Source organism: Delphinapterus leucas, chromosome 4, assembly GCF_059928025.1.
Source record: "Delphinapterus leucas isolate spDelLeu-1000000601 "Yukka" chromosome 4, BTC_Dleu_Yukka2, whole genome shotgun sequence".
Lineage (NCBI taxonomy): Eukaryota > Metazoa > Chordata > Mammalia > Artiodactyla > Monodontidae > Delphinapterus > Delphinapterus leucas.
In genome coordinates, this window is record NC_143132.1 from 68,412,030 (window position 1) to 68,429,682 (window position 17,653).

Genomic DNA, 17,653 nt, shown 5'->3' on the forward strand with positions numbered 1-17,653 from the left:
AAATTAAAATCAATTTAAAAAACAGAGAAAACACGGTATATGTTGTATTTGGGATGGGATCAGTTTTTCTACAATAGGAACAATTCTGAAGGACAGAGTAAGCTGTGTACAGCCACAGCAAGAGGATTGTGCTTATATAATCAACAGTTCATCAGTAGATGAGGAAAAACAGTTGGCAAATGGAAAACTTTTTGGTCATTACTAAACGATAAGCATCTCAACCAGGAGTTTCATGTTAATTCAAGACAAAGCAGGATTTTTGAGAACTTAAAATGCTGTGAAACATTATACACAAATTTTGTAGAATAAATTCACTATTCTAGAGCTACGTTCTTGCTCTTACAAAGCTTATAGTCTGATAGGGAAGACAAACAATAAATGCAAAAACAAGAGAAATTCCAATAGAGTTAAATGCTATAGAGAAAATAGAGTGTGGAGTTGGGATGGGGAGGGCTTCCTCCACAAGCATGGAGAGCCTTCCTGAACTGAGACCCAAATGACCTGAACAATAAGCAGGAGTAAGTCATTTGATGATCTGGGGGTACCAGCATTCCAGGACAGGTGCAGAAGCTACCGTTGCTGTGGGAAACAACCTTAGCATGTAGGAGAAACAGAAACAGGGCTGTGCAGCTGGAGAATAATAAGGCAAAGGGAAAGTGGAGGCAGAGACCAGGTCGTATAGGACCCCAAAGGCTCTGGTGTAACCATTTGTATTGGTTCTCTAGGTGAGTTTGAATTTTGGGAGAGCCATCTTTGCAAGTTTACATCAACAAGTTAGCCTGTTTTCTAAAACTAGGGCAATATGTGCTCATTATAGGATGTTTGGAAATTATAGAAAATATATATAAAGAAAGTAAAGTGGCAATTTAAAACTCAGAATCCATCCTGTAACTTACAGATCCAGAACAGAGATCACATTTTATGTGTTTTGTAAGAGAAAAAAGAACGCATTTATCACGAAGCAACATTTATCACAAACACATAAATTGTATTGGTTTAAAAAAAATCAAAAAACTTGCGTTTAAAAGCATTGAAATTTTTTCAAGAAATTATTGTTTAATGAAAACGTGTCATTGATGTAAATGGTATTTTAAAACTCCAGCTAGCATTAATAGAACATTGTTTCTTTTCAGGTTTGCAGATTTTATCAGGGGTATGCTGAAACTAATTCTTCTCCTCCTGTTTTCTGGGGCTACACTATCATCCACGTGGTTCACCCTGACCTGTTTGAACAGCATCACACACCTGCCTTTAACCACAGGTGAACACAGACTGTTTTGAACTTTGAATAAATAGTTTCAGTTTATAGAAGTATATACACACTGACAGTAGGACTTTTTCCATAGTAATTGTTAAATATACAAAAAGGTCTCCCTTGTCTAGCCATCAGACCATCATCCCATCTAAAAAGAGCTCAAGAAATAACTAAAAACATTTCCACTGGATTTTGCATATGGAAATGTATAATCTTTAGCCTAAGCTTATATAGCATGGAAAAGCTTATATTCTTTTAAAAATCATATCAGAGCATAATACAAGTATTTTTTATCTGGTTTATAGCCATTACATGATTGTTAAACAGGAAGGAAAATGAACATGAACAGAGGCAAAAAGCTATGATGTTTCAAGTACACACCAGTAAAATTCTTTGAATGAGCACCTATAGGTTTATTTTCTATTTAGCCTTTTTAAAAAATTTTTATTCAGTTTATTTAAACTAAAAACAAAAACCAAACAGTTCACCATTTCTCCTACCGCCTCTTGCAACCCACCCACCTCTTGCAACCACCAGTCTGTTCTCTGTTTCTGTGAGCTTGGTTTGTTGGGTTTTTTTGTTTGTTTGTTTTTGATTCCATATATAAGAGAGATCATACAATATTTGTCTATCTCTGTCTGACTTACTTCACTTAGCATAATATCCTCAAGATCTAAACATGTCACAAATAGCAAGATTTCATTCTTTATGGCTGAGTAATATTCTATTGCATATATATTCCACAATTTCTTTATCCATTCATCCATTGATGGACACTTAGGTTGTTTCCATATCTTTGCTATTGTAAATAATGCTGCAGTGAACAAGGGGGGTGTGTAGATATCTTTTTGAGATAGTGATTTCAGTTCCTTCAGATAAGAAATGGAATTGCTGGATCATATGGTAGTTCCGTTTTTAGTTTTTTGAGGAGCCTTCATATTGTTTTCCATAGTGGCTGTATCAATTTACATTCCCACCAACAGTGTAGGAGGGTTCCCTTTTCTCCACATCCGTGCCAACACTTGTTATTTCTTGTCTTATTGATAATAGCCATTCTGACACGTGTGAGGTAATATCTCATTGTGATTTTGATTTGTGTTTCCCTGATGATTAATGATATTGGACTTCTTTTATGTGTCTGTTGGCCATCTGTATGTCTTCTTTGGAAAAATGAGTATTCAGATCTTCTGCCCATTTTTTAATTGCATTGTTTGCTTTTTGGTACTGAATTGTATGAGTTCTTTGTATATTTTGGATATTAACCCCTTATCAGATATATGGTTTGCAATTTTCTCCCATTCAGTAGGTTGCGTTTTCATTTGTTGATGGTTTCCTTTGCTGTGCCGAAGCTCTTTAGTTTGATATAGTCCCAGTTGTTCATTTTCACTTTTGTTCTTTCGCTTTTGGTGTCAGATTCAAAAAATTATTGCCAAGACCTATGTCAAGGAACTTACTGCCTATATTTTATTCTAGGAGTTTTATGGTTTAAGGTCTTACATTCAAGTCTGTGATCAATTTTGTGTTAATTTTTGCATATGGTGTAAGATAGTGGTCCAAGTTCATTCTTTTGCATGTGGTTGTCCAGTTTTCCTAATATCATTTATTGAAGAGTCTGTCCTTTCCCCATTGCATAGTCCTGGCTTTTTTGTTGTAAATTAATTGACCATAAGTGTGTAGGTTTATTTCTGGGCTCTCTGTTCTGTTCCATTGATCTATGTCTCAGTTTTTATGCCAATACTATACTATATTAATTACTATAGCTTTGTAATATTGTTTGAAATCAGGGCATGTGATGCCTCCAGCTTTGTTCTTCTTTCTCAAGGTTGCTTTAGCTCTCCGGGGTCTTTTATGGTTCCACACAAATTTGGGGATTGTTTGTTCTATTTCTGTGAAAAATGCCATTGGAATTTTGATAGGGATTGCTTTGAATCTGTAGATTGCTTTGGGTAGTATGGACATTTTAACAATAGTAATTCTTCCAATCTATGAGCACAGAATATCTTTCCATTTATTTTTGTCTTCTTCAGTTTCTTTAATTAATGTCTTTAAGTTTTCAATATACAGATCTTTCACCTCCTTGGTTAATTTTATTCCTAGGTATTTTATTATTTTGATATAATTGTAAATGGAATTTTTTTCTTCATTTCTCTTTCAGATAGTTCATTACTAGTGTAGAGAAATGCAAGATTTTTCTATTGATTTTGTAGCCTACAATTTTACTGAATTTATTAGTTCCAACAGTTTTTCTTTTTAAAGGATAACAAATGGGCTTTAAACTTTTGTTTTTTAAAGACTAGTCCTTTGTTTTATTAATTAATTTATTTATTTTTGCTGTGTTGGGTCTTCATTTCTGTGCGAGGGCTTTCTCTAGTTGTGGCAAGCGGAGGCCATTCTTCATCGCGGTGCGCGGGCCTCTCACTATCGCGGCCTCTCTTGCTGCGGCTCACAGGCTCCAGACGCACAGGCTCAGTAGCTGTAGCACACAGGCTTAGTTGCTCCACGGCATGTGGGATCCTCCCAGACCAGGGCTCGAACCCGTGTCCCCTGCATTAGCAGGTAGATTCTCAACCACTGCTCCACCAGGGAAGCCCCCAACAGTTTTTTGATGGAGCCTTTAGGATTTTCTGTATATAATATGTCATCTGCAAATAGTGTCGGTTTTGCTTCTTCCAGTTTAGATACCTTTTTTTTTCTTGCCCAATTGCTGTGACTAGGACTTCCGAATATCACGTTGAATAAAAGTGGGGAGAGTGATTATCCTTGTCTTGTTCCTGATCTTAGAGGAAAAGCTTTCAGCTTTTTACCATTGAGTATAATGTTAACTGTGATCTTGTCATATATGACCTTTATTACGTTGAGATACATTCCCTTTTTACCTGCTGTGTTGAGCATTTTTATCATAAATGGGTGTTGAATTTTGTCAAATGCTTTTTCTCTGTCTATTGGGATGATCACATGATTTTTATCCCTTCATTTTGTTAATGTGGTGTATCACATTGACTGATTTGCAGATGTCGAACCAGCCTTGAGTCCCTGGAATAAATCTCACTTGATCATGGTGTATGATCCTTTTAATGTATTGTTGAATTTGGCTTGCTATTTTGTTAAGGATTTTTGCATCTGTATTCATCAGGGATATTGGCCTGTAATTTTCTTTTTTTGTGGCATCCTTATCTGGTTTTGGTATCAGGATAATGCTGGCCTTGTAAAATGTATTTGGAAGTTTCCCCCTCTTCTGTTTTCTGGAAGAGTTTGAAAAGGATTGGTATTAGTTCACCTCTGAAAGTTTGGTAGAATTCACCAGTGGAGGCTTGTGGTCATGGACCTTTCTTTGTTGAGAGGTTTTTGATTACTGATCCAATCTCCTCCTAGTAACTGATCTGTACAAGTTTTCTATTTCATTGCAATTCAGGCTTTGTAGGTTGTATATTTCTAGAAATTTATACATTTCTTCTAGGTTGTCTATTTTGTTGGCATATAATTATATCATAGTAGCCTCTTGTCCTTTGTGTTTCTGTGGTATCAGTTGTAACATCTCTTTTATTTCTGATTTTATTTATTTGAGTCTGCTCTCTTTTTTTCTTGGTGAGTCTAGCCAAGGAGTATAATATAGGCAGTTTACTTATTATTAGCTCATCTAATTGACCTGAAAGCTTTATAGCTGCAGTTGTTTTTAATTGTTATTAGTATCATTTGGGGGTCTATATTAGTCTTTCTATGGCTGCTGTTAATAAGCTACCACAAACATAGTGGCTTAAAAAAACACCAATTTATTATCGTATATTTCTGTAAGTTAGAAGTCCAACTCGAGTCTCCCGAGGCTAAAATCAAAATGTGGGCAGACACTAGGGAAGAATTTGTTTCGTTGCCTTCTCTAACTTCTAGAGGCTGTCCACATTCCGTGGCTCGTGGCTCCCTTCATCCATCTGTAAAGCTGGCAACAGCAGGTCAAGTCCTTCTCATATTGCATCTCATATTGCATTGTTCCTTCCTTCCAAGGTAACATCTTCCTCTGAACTTCATATTCTGCCTCCTTCTTCTACTTTTAAGGATCCTTGTGATTACATTGGATCTACCCAGGTAATCCAGGATAGTCTCCCAATTTTAAAATCCGCTGATTAGCGACCTTAATTCCATCTGCAGCCTTAATCCTTTTTGCCAGGTATGGAAACATATTCACAGTTTCCAGGAATTCACACATGAATATCTTTTGGGGGAAGGAGGGGACATCATTCCGCACAGTAATAAGTGTGGAACAGGAAATGAGGGTGGCAGTGCCGTTCTGATTACAAGATTTGAGAAGTTGCGTAGTGCCTGTCAGATGTACACATCCCATTAGTAAGTAATTGTGGTTGTTTAAGAATGAAGTAAAAACCTATTTCTTTCAATATATGAGTATTTTTTAATGGCCACTAAATTGTTAGGATATATATATATTTATTAAATTGTTTGGACCTAACCATGTAATTAACAGAATTGTTAGCTATTTCCTTTGGCCTTGAGGCACCACTAAAAAATTACTGAGATACAAAGGGTGCTGAGAAGGAAGGTTTGGAAACTTCTGCTCTGTACCATCCTGCTGGGATTCCCTCTTTTCAGTGTTTATTGCTTTGCCTATAAATCCCAGTTGTCCAGAGTAATCTTTCTTTGGATACTTTGCACTTTTAATATACTAACATTCCTTCATTAGGGTTTTGAGCAATTTTGTCGAGTGTCCTGAGCCAGAATTTTTTATTATTCTGGTATAGTTTCAACTTTAGCAGCTGTACAACATTCTGGTGGAACAGTTTTAGTTTACAACTCTGTTTGTTCATAGCATTACACTCAAATTTTTTTTGTGATACTGTATGACATGTATGCATATGTTAGATTTCACAAGAATATAGTCGTGAGTACATGATGAACAGATTTGTTCCCTTGAATTAAGTGCAGAATATTCATTATAAGATAATACGTTCATTAAATTTCATGTATTTTCTATTTAACCTGATAAAATTAACAGTTTTATCTCTGGATGGAGGAGATTTAGTTTTTTACCTCCTTTTTATTTTGCGGTATGCGGGCCTCTCACTGTTGCGGCCTCTCCCGTTGCAGAGCACAGGCTCCGGATGCACAGGCTCAGCGGCCATGGCTCACGGGCCCAGCCACTCCGTGGCATGTGGGATCTTCCCGGACCGGGGCACAAAACCGCGTCCCCTGCATCGGCAGGCGGACTCTCAACCACTGCACCACCAGGGAAGCCCCTTACCTCCTTTTTTGTCTGGATTTGTAACACTGAATTTGTTTTACTTTTATAATCAGAAAACATATATATATATTTGAAAACTATGCATCATTTTATTTTTTTAACATCTTTATTGGAATATAATTGCTTTACAATGGTGTGTTAGTTTCTGCTTTATAACAAAGTGAATCAGGTATACATATACACATATCCTCATATCTCCTCCCTCTTGTGTCTCCCTCCCACCCTCCCTATCCCACCCCTGTAGGTGGTCACAAAGCACTGAGCTGATCTCCCTGTGCTATGCAGCTGCTTCCCACTAGCTATCTATTTTACATTTGGTAGTGTATATAAGTCCATGCCACTCTCTCACTTTGTCCCAGCTTACCCTTCCCCCTCCCCGTGTCCTCAAGTCCATTCTCTACATCTGCGTCTTTATTCCTGTCCTGCCCCTAGGTTCTTCAGAACCTTTTTTTTTTTTTTTTTAGATTCCATATATATGTGTTAGCATATGGTATTTGTTTTTCTCTTTCTGACTTACTTCACTCTGTATGACAGACTGTAGGTCCATCCACCTCACTACAAATAACTCAATTTCGTTTCTTTTTATGACTGAGTAATATTCCATTGGCTATATGTGTCACATCTTCTTTATCCATTCATCTGTTGATGGACACTTAGGTTGCTTCCGTGTCTTGGCTATTGTCAATAGAGCTACAATAAACACTGTGGTACATGACTCCTTTTGAATTATGGTTTTCTCAGGGTATATGCCCAGTAGTGGGATTGCTGGGTTGTATGGTAGTTCTATTTTTAGTTTTTTAGGAACCTCCATACTGTTCTCCATAGTGGCTGTATCAATTTACATTCCCACCAACAGTGCAAGAGGGTTCCCTTTTCTCCACACCCTCTCCAGCATTTATTGTGAAAACTATGCATCTTTTAAATCTTTAAAGAAAATTGATGTAATTGACCCCAGTCAAGACTGTTTTTCCATTCTGTCCTTAAAAATAATTATGTTGGACAGAAAGGAAAGCAGAATTCTAAATTAAATCAAGGCTAGAATTGATAGGTTGAGTTTGAGGTAGACATCTTAACCACTGAATTTATAAATTCTGCTGTTTTGGAAAGTAAGTCTGTTTATTAATGTCACTTAGAAACTCCTGAAAGGCGCATTTTTTAATACCTTTATTGGAGTATAATTGCTTTACATTGTTCTATTAGTTTCTGCTCTACAAAGATGCATTTTTTTTTTTTTGCGGTACGCGGGCCTCTCACTACTGTGGCCTCTCCCGTTGCGGAGCACAGGCTCCCGACGCGCAGGCTCAGCGGCCATGGCTCACGGGCCCAGCCGCTCCGCGGCACGTGGGATCCTCCCGGACCGGGGCACGAACCCGTGTCCCCTGCATCGTCAGGCGGACTCTCAACCACTGCGCCACCAGGGAAGCCCCCCCAAAGATGCATTTTTAACTTACAAATACACTGGGTTAAGGACTAAATTTGTTCACATACCTTCTCTGAATTATCATAGTATTCTTTTTCTCTTTCCTGATACCACTTAATAGTTACTTGAGTATATGTCTTATCTCCCTACCAGTCTGAAAATCTGGAGCATGCACTTTTGCCTTTTAAATTCTGACCCCCAACTCCCACCCCAGTACCTAGCATAAGCCCTGAAGAATGAATGAATGAATGAAGTATATTTTGTCTCTATTTTGAATCTCAATAGATATGACTTATTGCCAATAATAGTCAGGAAGCTTAGCCACTCTGTTATTCAGCACTAGCTGTAAGAAGGCAAAAGGGCATATTTTAATGGAACAATGGAGAATTTGAATAAATCTGTCATAGATACTCTTACTGCCTTTGTAAAAATCTGACCTAATTCCTTTTAAGTAAAAAAGGTTTCATGAAAGGGAATGTACTACAAAATCTAATTATAGACACATCTAGACCTTTAGGCTGATATTTAAAGTCAGTAATGGCAAATTCATGTTTCTTTTTTTTACCAGAGTCATTCTTTTTTTAATCAGGAAAATGTCTAGTCTTTTTCCAGTTTCTAGCAAACTTAGTGTTTCTATTATTACTTTTTATAAATCAGAAGAATTTACATGAAAAGTGTTTGAAAATATACACATTAATTATAACTGTTGACATAATGAATTAAAAGCTATTAATTTTGTTCAACCCTTGTGTTATAAGTGCTACTACTGCTAGAACCTTCTAATGCAATCTTTCTGTAGTCCACTGATCTTGATATTACTGTTGCCATAGAAGAAAAGCTGGATCATTCCATTCTATCTAAAGGTGTACTATTTTGGTATATGTACTTGCTTACATACATCCTCTTGGAGGCTCTCAGTGGTATGCTTTTATTATTTCTTTAGGGAAACTCAATATTTAATATTGTATTATATCTTCATTAATTGAATTAGCTATAATAGAGCAGTAAATAAACTCATGACTAGATAATATGAGTCTCAAAATCTTGAAGCTTATGCTGTAAACAAAATTATGAAAATACATTATTCACCTTATCTGAGAACTAGATGTCTAGCCATGCTAGCCACAATTCACATGTCATTTTTCACTGAATAGATGAATACTTTGAAAATGACATTTTGAAAAATGTTAGCACTTTGGTGTTGAGTTTGCTGAAACAGTGTAAATTGACTGTTTAACAGAAGATGCTTTGGGGGAGGTTCTTCATCGAATGCAAGTTACTAAGATGCCATGATGGTGATGTCGGAAACAGATAATGGGTGGGGAGAATAAGGGGAGGTGATTAGCTAGATAGAAGCCCCTTGAGGGTGATAGCCGACTACAAGCTGGCTTTAAGTGATAATTGAAGAAAGGAAATATATTTGGTTGTATTGAAAGGCATGTGACATGTATAGGCTAGAGAGTAATCCTCTTAATATATTTTCATGCATTTTGCCTTTGTTAAGATAATTATGTCCCATTTTAATAGCATGCAAAGAAATAAAAACATACACTTGCCCAAAAATGGGGAGAAATGAGAAAATTCAGAAAAGGATGAGCATGATTAAAGAAATGCACATTATTAAGGAAATTAGGGATTTTAAACTTTAAAGAAAGAAGGCTAAGGAGTGAATTATTATTTTCAGTATGAACTAAAAGTGAATTACTCATGTTCATGACTGATTAAGAGGCAGAAATAGAACATGGATTAAAAGACGAGGATGGATTTGTGAAATGCTCAGATAAACGCTTCTTACTGAGGTCATGTAATGTTTATCCATGGACATTTTCAAGAAGAGAAATAAGTCTTCAAGTAGAATTTGTGTTTCTTGAAGGTAGAGGGTTTGACCAGGTGATCAGTCAGCGTTCCATGAGTTAATAGTACATTGCCTTCTGCAGAACCATATGTCATTCTTTGGGAGCTTAAAGGTTACTGATAAACCTATACTACTTAGGATATCTGATTTCCCAACCAATCTCTACTCTGGGCCCACTGTTTCAAAGAATTATTAGTTGTGCTTCATTTCTGCAAGATAATAACTGTGCCTTCCAGTCATAAGGGACTCTAAACATAACTGTCAGTCTTTATAGGACTAAACTTTGCCACCAAAGGTACTAAACAAGGGACACCCACAAGGTAATAACACGTGGAAAGAAAACCATCACCATTAATGAATATTGCAGCAAAATATGCCCCCTTCTCTTTTGGAACCCCAGTTTCATTACTGCATATTTTATTTTACTTTATTTTATTTTATTTATTTATTTATTGTTATGGCTGCGTCAGGTCTTAGTGGTGGCACGCGGGATCTTTTATTGCGGTGCACAGACTTCTCTCCAGTTGTGGCATGCGGGTTTTCTCTTCTCTAGTTGAGGCACACGAGCTCAGTAGTTCTGGCGCGCGGGATTAGTTTACCTGCAGCATGTGGGATCCCAGTTCCCCAATCAGGGATCGAACCCGCGTCCCCTGCATGGGAAGGCAGACTCTTCACCACTGGACCATCAGCGAACTCCCGTACTGCGTATTTTAATTAGTGATAGACCATGAAGGCCACAGTAATCATTTTTTTTTTTTTTTTTTTCACAGTAATCATTTTTAGGAAGAAAATGTGAGGCTGAGAAGAAAGGCACAGCTCAATGATATAGAAATGTATATCAGTGTGTGTGTATATACATACATATGTATTCTATATATTCAACATGCCCAAAACATATGAAAAACTCTGTAGTTGGCAAACTTTTGAATGTTTACTGTTTGCCTTTACGTGTATGTCTTTATTTCCAAAAGGAGTATTTTCACTTGCAATATCAAGTTTAATTTAGTTTTTATAAATATTTTTAATAAATGTCCAATCTAATAATCCCCAGTTAACTTTCCTAACTTTTATCATGAAATAAAAATTCAGTCAGTGTGCACAATAATAAAAATTTATCTAATAAAGTGTATTAATGTTATAAACCTACTATTTAGGGAAATTTCTTGATTCTAATCATTAAAATAATTTATGATAAAAATGTACTGTTATTTTATAATCCTTATTTCATATTTATAATGCTTCTTAATAAAACTGTAAAAAAAATTGCTATTATTCTTACCCACTAAGAAGCACCTTTTAGGTTTTTGTTTTTAATATCCTAGTTAAGCTCTTTACTTACATGTATCTAAATTTGTTATTGATCTACTTAAATGAACCTTAGTCATCATCTGATATAACTTACTCAATAAATGAGTCTCTTCCATTACAATCCAGATGTATGTTCATATGACCACAACTTGAATGAAAACCTCCCTTGTTAATCAGCTCTGGGTCCTGGGAAATTCTTCCTCCTATCAAGCTATTACTTTTTGGAGCAATACAACTCCCACAGAGCAAGTCGGCCACCTCCCTCTTCTGTTGACAGCCCTCAGAACATTTGAATATGTCAGTCATGCCTGGACTTAGCCATTAATCTAAACATCCCCCAATTCTCATAACCTTTCCTCATCAGACATAGATTCCACACCACCGACAAGCATAGTCAGTCTTCTAAACCTACCATAGCTTGTCAGGCTCCTCCTTAAACAGTATTACTAGAATTTGGCACACTTTCCCTGCTGCACCTGGCACCTAATGCTAGGAGGCTGTGGCTTCTCATAGCTTTTTTTGGTTTCTTTTAAAGAGAATAAAGTATAATTATCTTAACACTGTGCATATAAATGGCTGCTGAGCCCATAGGTGTCCATCATATTCCTTTAGATTAGGACTGATTTGAGGATAGAGTGTCCTATTTACTGTTCCAGTGTAGCTGCTTTCATATAAGAGGCACTTGATAAATGCTTTTTTTTTTTTAATGGTTTTGAAGAAAGGCTTAAGCTAACTTTTCCCTATTATATACCTAAGCAATAATTTTTGGACACATTTTACATTTATCATGATGAAATTTCATCTTTTTTGTCTGTACCCTTTTGGTGCTCTGTTTTTTATTCTGTCATCTGTCTTATGAGCAGTCACTTCCAGCTTCTGTGTGGAATACAGATTTGAGAAGCATTCCTTTTGTGTCAATACCATTGAATAAAAGAAATATTATAAAAGAAGAATTTTTTTTCAATCTGATACAGTGGCTTGGTGGAAAGCACGCTAGATTCTGTAGGCCTTAATTATACTATTGTTATTAGCACTGGTAATTTACATTGTTTCTATGTAAGTCATTTTGACTTTCAGAATTTCAGGCACTTCATCTTACTTTACCTGCCTCAAAGAGTTGATAGGATAGTCAAGTATGATAATATTTTTAAAAGCAGTTTTAAAAATTGTTTTAAAAATTATATAAATTTAAGTCAGTGCTGAGTGGCACTATACATCTTCACTGAAATTTTGTGATTTGTTTTATAACTACTGATCACCTAAGGTTTGAGTAATTTGATTAATAAAAATGTATTCATACATAGTTTTACTTCCCTAAAGTTTAGTAATTTGGTTTGTCACTGGAAGCAGGGGTGGAGAGAAGAGTTCTTTCAGGGTTATGATCCAAGTCATATTCTTGAAATACAGCCTTTGTTACTGTATTTTGTGCTACAGAGGACTTTGTTTTTTGCAACTGAAATTATGAGCCTTTGAAATTATGAGCCTATGAAATTGTATCAGCTTCTTTGAAAAAAAAAATCTGTGTCAGCATTGTGTTTGTTCTGCTAACTTACCTTGACTTTTTTTTTTTGGCGGTACGCGGGCCTCTCACTGTTGTGGCCTCTCCCATTGCGGAGCACAGGCTCCGGACGCGCAGGCTCAGCGGCCATGGCTCACGGGCCCAGCCGCTCCACGGCATGTGGGATCTTCCCGGACCGGGGCACGAACCCGTGTCCCCTGCATCGTCAGGCGGACTCTCAACCACTGCGCCACCAGGGAAGCCCTTACCTTGACTTTTATTGAAAGGCAGTTTATTTTAATTTTAGTATCAGTACTATAGAAAGTCATGGAAATATTTAATGATCATGTATTGAACTTCTCTGATGAGCAGGAAATTATCTTGTCTGCCTGACTTTTAATAGATGACATTCACCCACTGGATCTGCCAAACCAGTGTGTAAAGATACTGTATCAGACTCTTAACTGATAATTCAAATGGAAGTCAAATTCAGACACATAATAATCAGGTTTTACTTTATGCATGTCCCAGAACACTGGGGAAAATATTAAATCAATCCTGACACAGCTACCTTTCCCCCATTCTGATTATGAAGATCTTAATTTAACCCTTTCCTGTGTAAATTTTTTTAATTTATTTTTTTTATACAGCAGGTCCTTATTAGTCATCCATTTTATACACATCAGTGTATACATGTCAATCCCAATCTCCCAATTCATCACACCACCACCACCACCCCACCCCTGCTGCTTTCCCCTCTTGGTGTCCGTACGTTTGTTCTCTACATCTGTGTCTCAATTTCTGCCCTGCAAACTGGTTCATCTCTACCATTTTTCTAGGTTCCACATATATGCGTTAATATATAATATTTGTTTTTCTTTTTCCAGCTTACTTCACTCTGTATGACAGTCTGTAGATCCATCCATCACTCTACAAATGACCCAGTTTCGTTCCTTTTTATGGCTGAGTAATATTCCATTGTATATATGTACCACACCTTCTTTATCCATTCGTCTGTTGATGGTCATTTAGGTTGCTTCCATGACCTGGCTATTGTAAATAGTGCTGCAGTGAACATTGGGGTGCATGTGTCTTTTTTTTTTTTTTTTTTTTTTTGTGGTACGCGGGCCTCTCACTGTCGTGGCCTCTCCCATTGCGGAGTACAGGCTCGGGACGCACAGGCTCAGCGGCCATGGCTCACGGGCCCAGCCGCTCCGCTGCATGTGGGATCTTCCCGGACCGGGGCACGAACCCGTGTCCCCTGCATCAGCAGGCGGACTCTCAACCACTGTGCCACCAGGGATGCCCCTCATTGTAGTTTTGATTTGAATTTCTCTAATAATTAGCAAAGTTGAGCAGCTTTTCATGTGCTTCTTGGCCATCTGTATGTCTTCTTTGGATAAATGTCTATTTAGGTCTTCTGCCTATTTTTGGATTGGGTTGTTTGTTTTTTAAATATTGAGCTGCATGAGCTGTTTATAAATTTTGGAGATTAATCCTTTGTCCGTTGATTCGTTTGCAAATATTTTCTCCAATTCCGAGGGTTGTCTTTTCTATGGTTTCCTTTGCTGTGCAAAAGCTTTTAAGTTTCATTAGGTCCCATTTGTTTATATTTCCATTACTCTAGGAGGTGGATCAAAAAAGATGTTGCTGTGATTTACGTCAAAGAGTTTCTTCCTATGTTTTCGTCTAAGGGTTTTTTTTGGTTTTTTTTTTTGTGTGATACGCGGGCCTCTCTCAATGTAGTGGCCTCTTCTGCTGCAGAGCACAGGCTCCGGACGTGCAGGCTCAGCAGCCATGGCTCACGGGCCTAGCTGCTCCGCGGCATGTGGGATCTTCCCAGACCGGGGCACAAACCCATGTCCCCTGCATCAGCAGGCGGACTCTCAACCACTGCACCACCAGGGAAGCCCAATAATTTCATTCTTTTACATGTAGCTGTCCAGTTTTCCCAGCACCACTTATTGAAGAGACCCTCTTTCCTCCACTGTATATCCTTGCCTCCCTTGTCATAGATTAGTTGACCATAGGTGTGTGGGTTTATCTCTGGGCTTTCTATCTTGTTCCTTTGATCTATATTTCTGTTTTTCTGCCAGTACCATATTTTCTTGATTACTGAAGCTGTGTAGTATAGTCTGAAGTCAGGGAGTCTGATTCCTCCAGCTCTGCTTTTTCCCTCAAGACTGTTTTGGCTATTTGGGGTCTTTTGTGTCTCCATTCAAATTTTAAGATTTGTTGTTCTAGTTCTGTAAAAAATGCCATTGGTAATTTGATACGGATTGCATTGAATCTGTAGATTGCTTTGGGTAGTATAGTCATTTTCACAATATTGATTCTTCCAATCCAAGAACATGGTATATCTCTCCATCTGTTGGTATCATCTTTAATTTCTTTCATCAGTGTCTTATAGTTTTCTGTATACAGGTCTTTTGTCTCCCTAGGTAGGTTTATTCCTAGGTATTTTATTCTTTTTGTTGTTATGGTAAATGGGAGTGTTTCCTTAATCTCTCTTTCAGATTTTTCATCATTAATGTATAGGAATGCAAGAGACTTCTGTGCATTAATTTTGTATCCTGCAACTTTACCAAATTCATTGATTAGCTCTAGTAGTTTCCTGGTGGCATCTTTAGGATTCTCTATGTATATTATCATGTCACCTGCAAACAGTGACAGCTTGACTTCTTCTTTTCCAATTTGTATTCCTTTTATTTCTTTTTCTTCTCTGATTGCCGTGGCTAGGACTTCCAAAACTATGTTGAACAATAATGGTGAGAGTGGACATCCTTGTCTTGTTCCTGATCTTAGAGGAAATGCTTTCAGTTTTTCGCCATTGAGAATGATGTTTGCTGTGGGTTTGTCATATATGGCCTTTATTATGTTGAGGTAGGTTCCCTCTATGCCCATTTTCTGGAGAGTTTTTATCATAAATGAGTGTTGAATTTTGTCAAAAGCTTTTTCTGCATATATATTGCGCTGATCATATGGTTTTTATCCTTCAGTTTGCTAATATGGTGTATCACATTGATTGATTTGCATATATTGAAGAATCTTTGCATCTCTGGGATAAATCCCACTTGATCATGATGTATGATCCTTTTAATGTGTTGTTGGATTCTGTTTGCTAGTATTTTGTTGAGGATTTTTGCATCTATATTCATCAGTGATATTGGTGTGTCATTTTCTTTTTTTGCAGTATCTTTGTCTGGTTTTGGTATCAGGGTGATGGTGGCCTGATAGAATGAGTTTGGCAGTGTTCCTTCCTCTGCAATTTTTTTGGAAGAGTTTGAGAAGGATGGGTGTTAGCTCCTGTCTAAATGTTTGATAGAATTCACCTGTGAAGCCATCTTGTCCTCGACCTTTGTTTGATGGAAGATTTTTAATCACAGTTGCAATTTCATTACTTGTGATTGGTCTGTTCATAGTTTCTCTTTCTTCCTTGTTCAGTATTGTAAGGTTATACCTTTCTAAGAATTTGTCCAGGGCTTCCCTGGTGGTGCAGTGGTTGAGAGTCTGCCTGCTGATGCAAGGGACACGGTTTCGTGCCCCGGGTCGGGAAGATCCCACATGCCGTGGAGCGGCTAGGCCTGTGAGCCATGGCTGCTGAGCCTGCGCGTCCGGAGCCTGTGCTCCGCAACGGGAGAGGCCACAACAGTGAGAGTCCCACGTACCGCAAAGAAAAAAAAAAAGAATTTGTCCATTTCTTCCAGGTTGTCCATTTTATTGGCATAGAGTTGCTTGTAGTAGTCTCTTATGATGCTTTGTATTTCTGTGGTGTCTGTTGTAACTCCTCCTTTTTCATTTCTAATTTTATTGATTTGAGTCCTCTCCCTCTTTTTCTTGATAAGTCTGGCTCATGGTTTATCAATTTTGTTTATCTATTCAAAGAACCAGCTTTTAGTTTTATTGATCTTTGCTATTGTTTTCTTTGTTTCTGTTTCATTTATTTCTGCTCTGACCTTTATGATTTCTTTTCTTCTGCTAACTTTGGGTTTTGTTTGCTCTTCTTTCTCTAGTTCCTTTAGGTGTAATGTTAGATTGTTTATTTGAGATTTTTCTTCTTGTTTCTTGAGTATAGCTATAAACTTCCCTCTTAGAACTGCTTTTGCTGCATCCCATAGGTTTTGGATCGTCGTGTTTTCATAGTCATTTGTCTCTAGGTATTCTTTGATTTCCTCTTTGATTTCTTCAGTGATCTCTTGGCTATTTAGTAACGTATTGTTTAGCATCCATGTGTTTGTGTTTTTTACGTTTTTTTCCCTGTAATTCATTTCTAATATCATAGTGTCGTGATCAGAAAAGATGCTTGATATGCTTTCAATTTTCTTAAATTTACTGAGGTTTGATTTGTGACCCAAGATGTGATCTAGTCGGGAGAATATTCCATGTGCACTTGAGAAGAAAGTGTAATCTGCTGTTTTTGAATGGAATGTCCTATAAATATCAATTAAATCTATGTGGTCTATTGTGTAATTTAAAGCTTGTGTTTCCTTATCAATTTTCTGTTTGGATGATCTCCATTGGTGTAAGTGAGGTGTTAAAGTCCCCCTCTATTATTGTGTTATTGTTGATTTCCTCTTTTATAGCTGTTAGCAGTTGCCTTATATATTGAGGTGCTCCTATGTTGGGTGCATATATATTTATAATAGTTATATCTTCTTCTTGGATTGATCCCGTGATCATTATGGAGTTTCTTCCTTGGCTCTTGTAACATTCTTTATTTTAAAGTCTATTTTTTCTGATATGAGTATTGCTACTCCAGCTTTGTTTTGATTTCCATTTGCATGGAATATCTTTTTCCACCCCATCACTTTCAGTCTGTATGTGTCCCTAGGTCTGAAGTGGGTCTCTTGTAGGCAGCATATATATGGGTCTTGTTTTTGTATCCATTCAGCAAGCCTTTGTCTTTTGGTTGGAGCATTTAATCCATTCACGTTTAAGGTAATTATCAATATGTATGTTCCTATTACAATTTTCTTAATTGTTTTGGGTTTGTTTTAGTAGGTCCTTTTCTTCTCTTGTGTTTCCCACTTAGAGAAGTTCCTTTAGCATTTGTGGTAGAGCTGGTTTGG

At 37.2% G+C, this 17,653-nt stretch overlaps 1 protein-coding gene across 1 annotated transcript in view; it reads left to right on the forward strand.

The window, feature by feature from the left end:
• SLC49A4 (solute carrier family 49 member 4) overlaps positions 1 to 17,653 on the forward strand; it is a 99,014-nt gene that overhangs the window by 58,124 nt on the left and 23,237 nt on the right. The window contains exon 7 of the mRNA XM_022567154.3: positions 1,134 to 1,261. Within this exon, the coding sequence (XP_022422862.2) occupies positions 1,134 to 1,261 (128 nt within the window). The remainder of the gene's footprint in view (positions 1 to 1,133; positions 1,262 to 17,653) is intronic.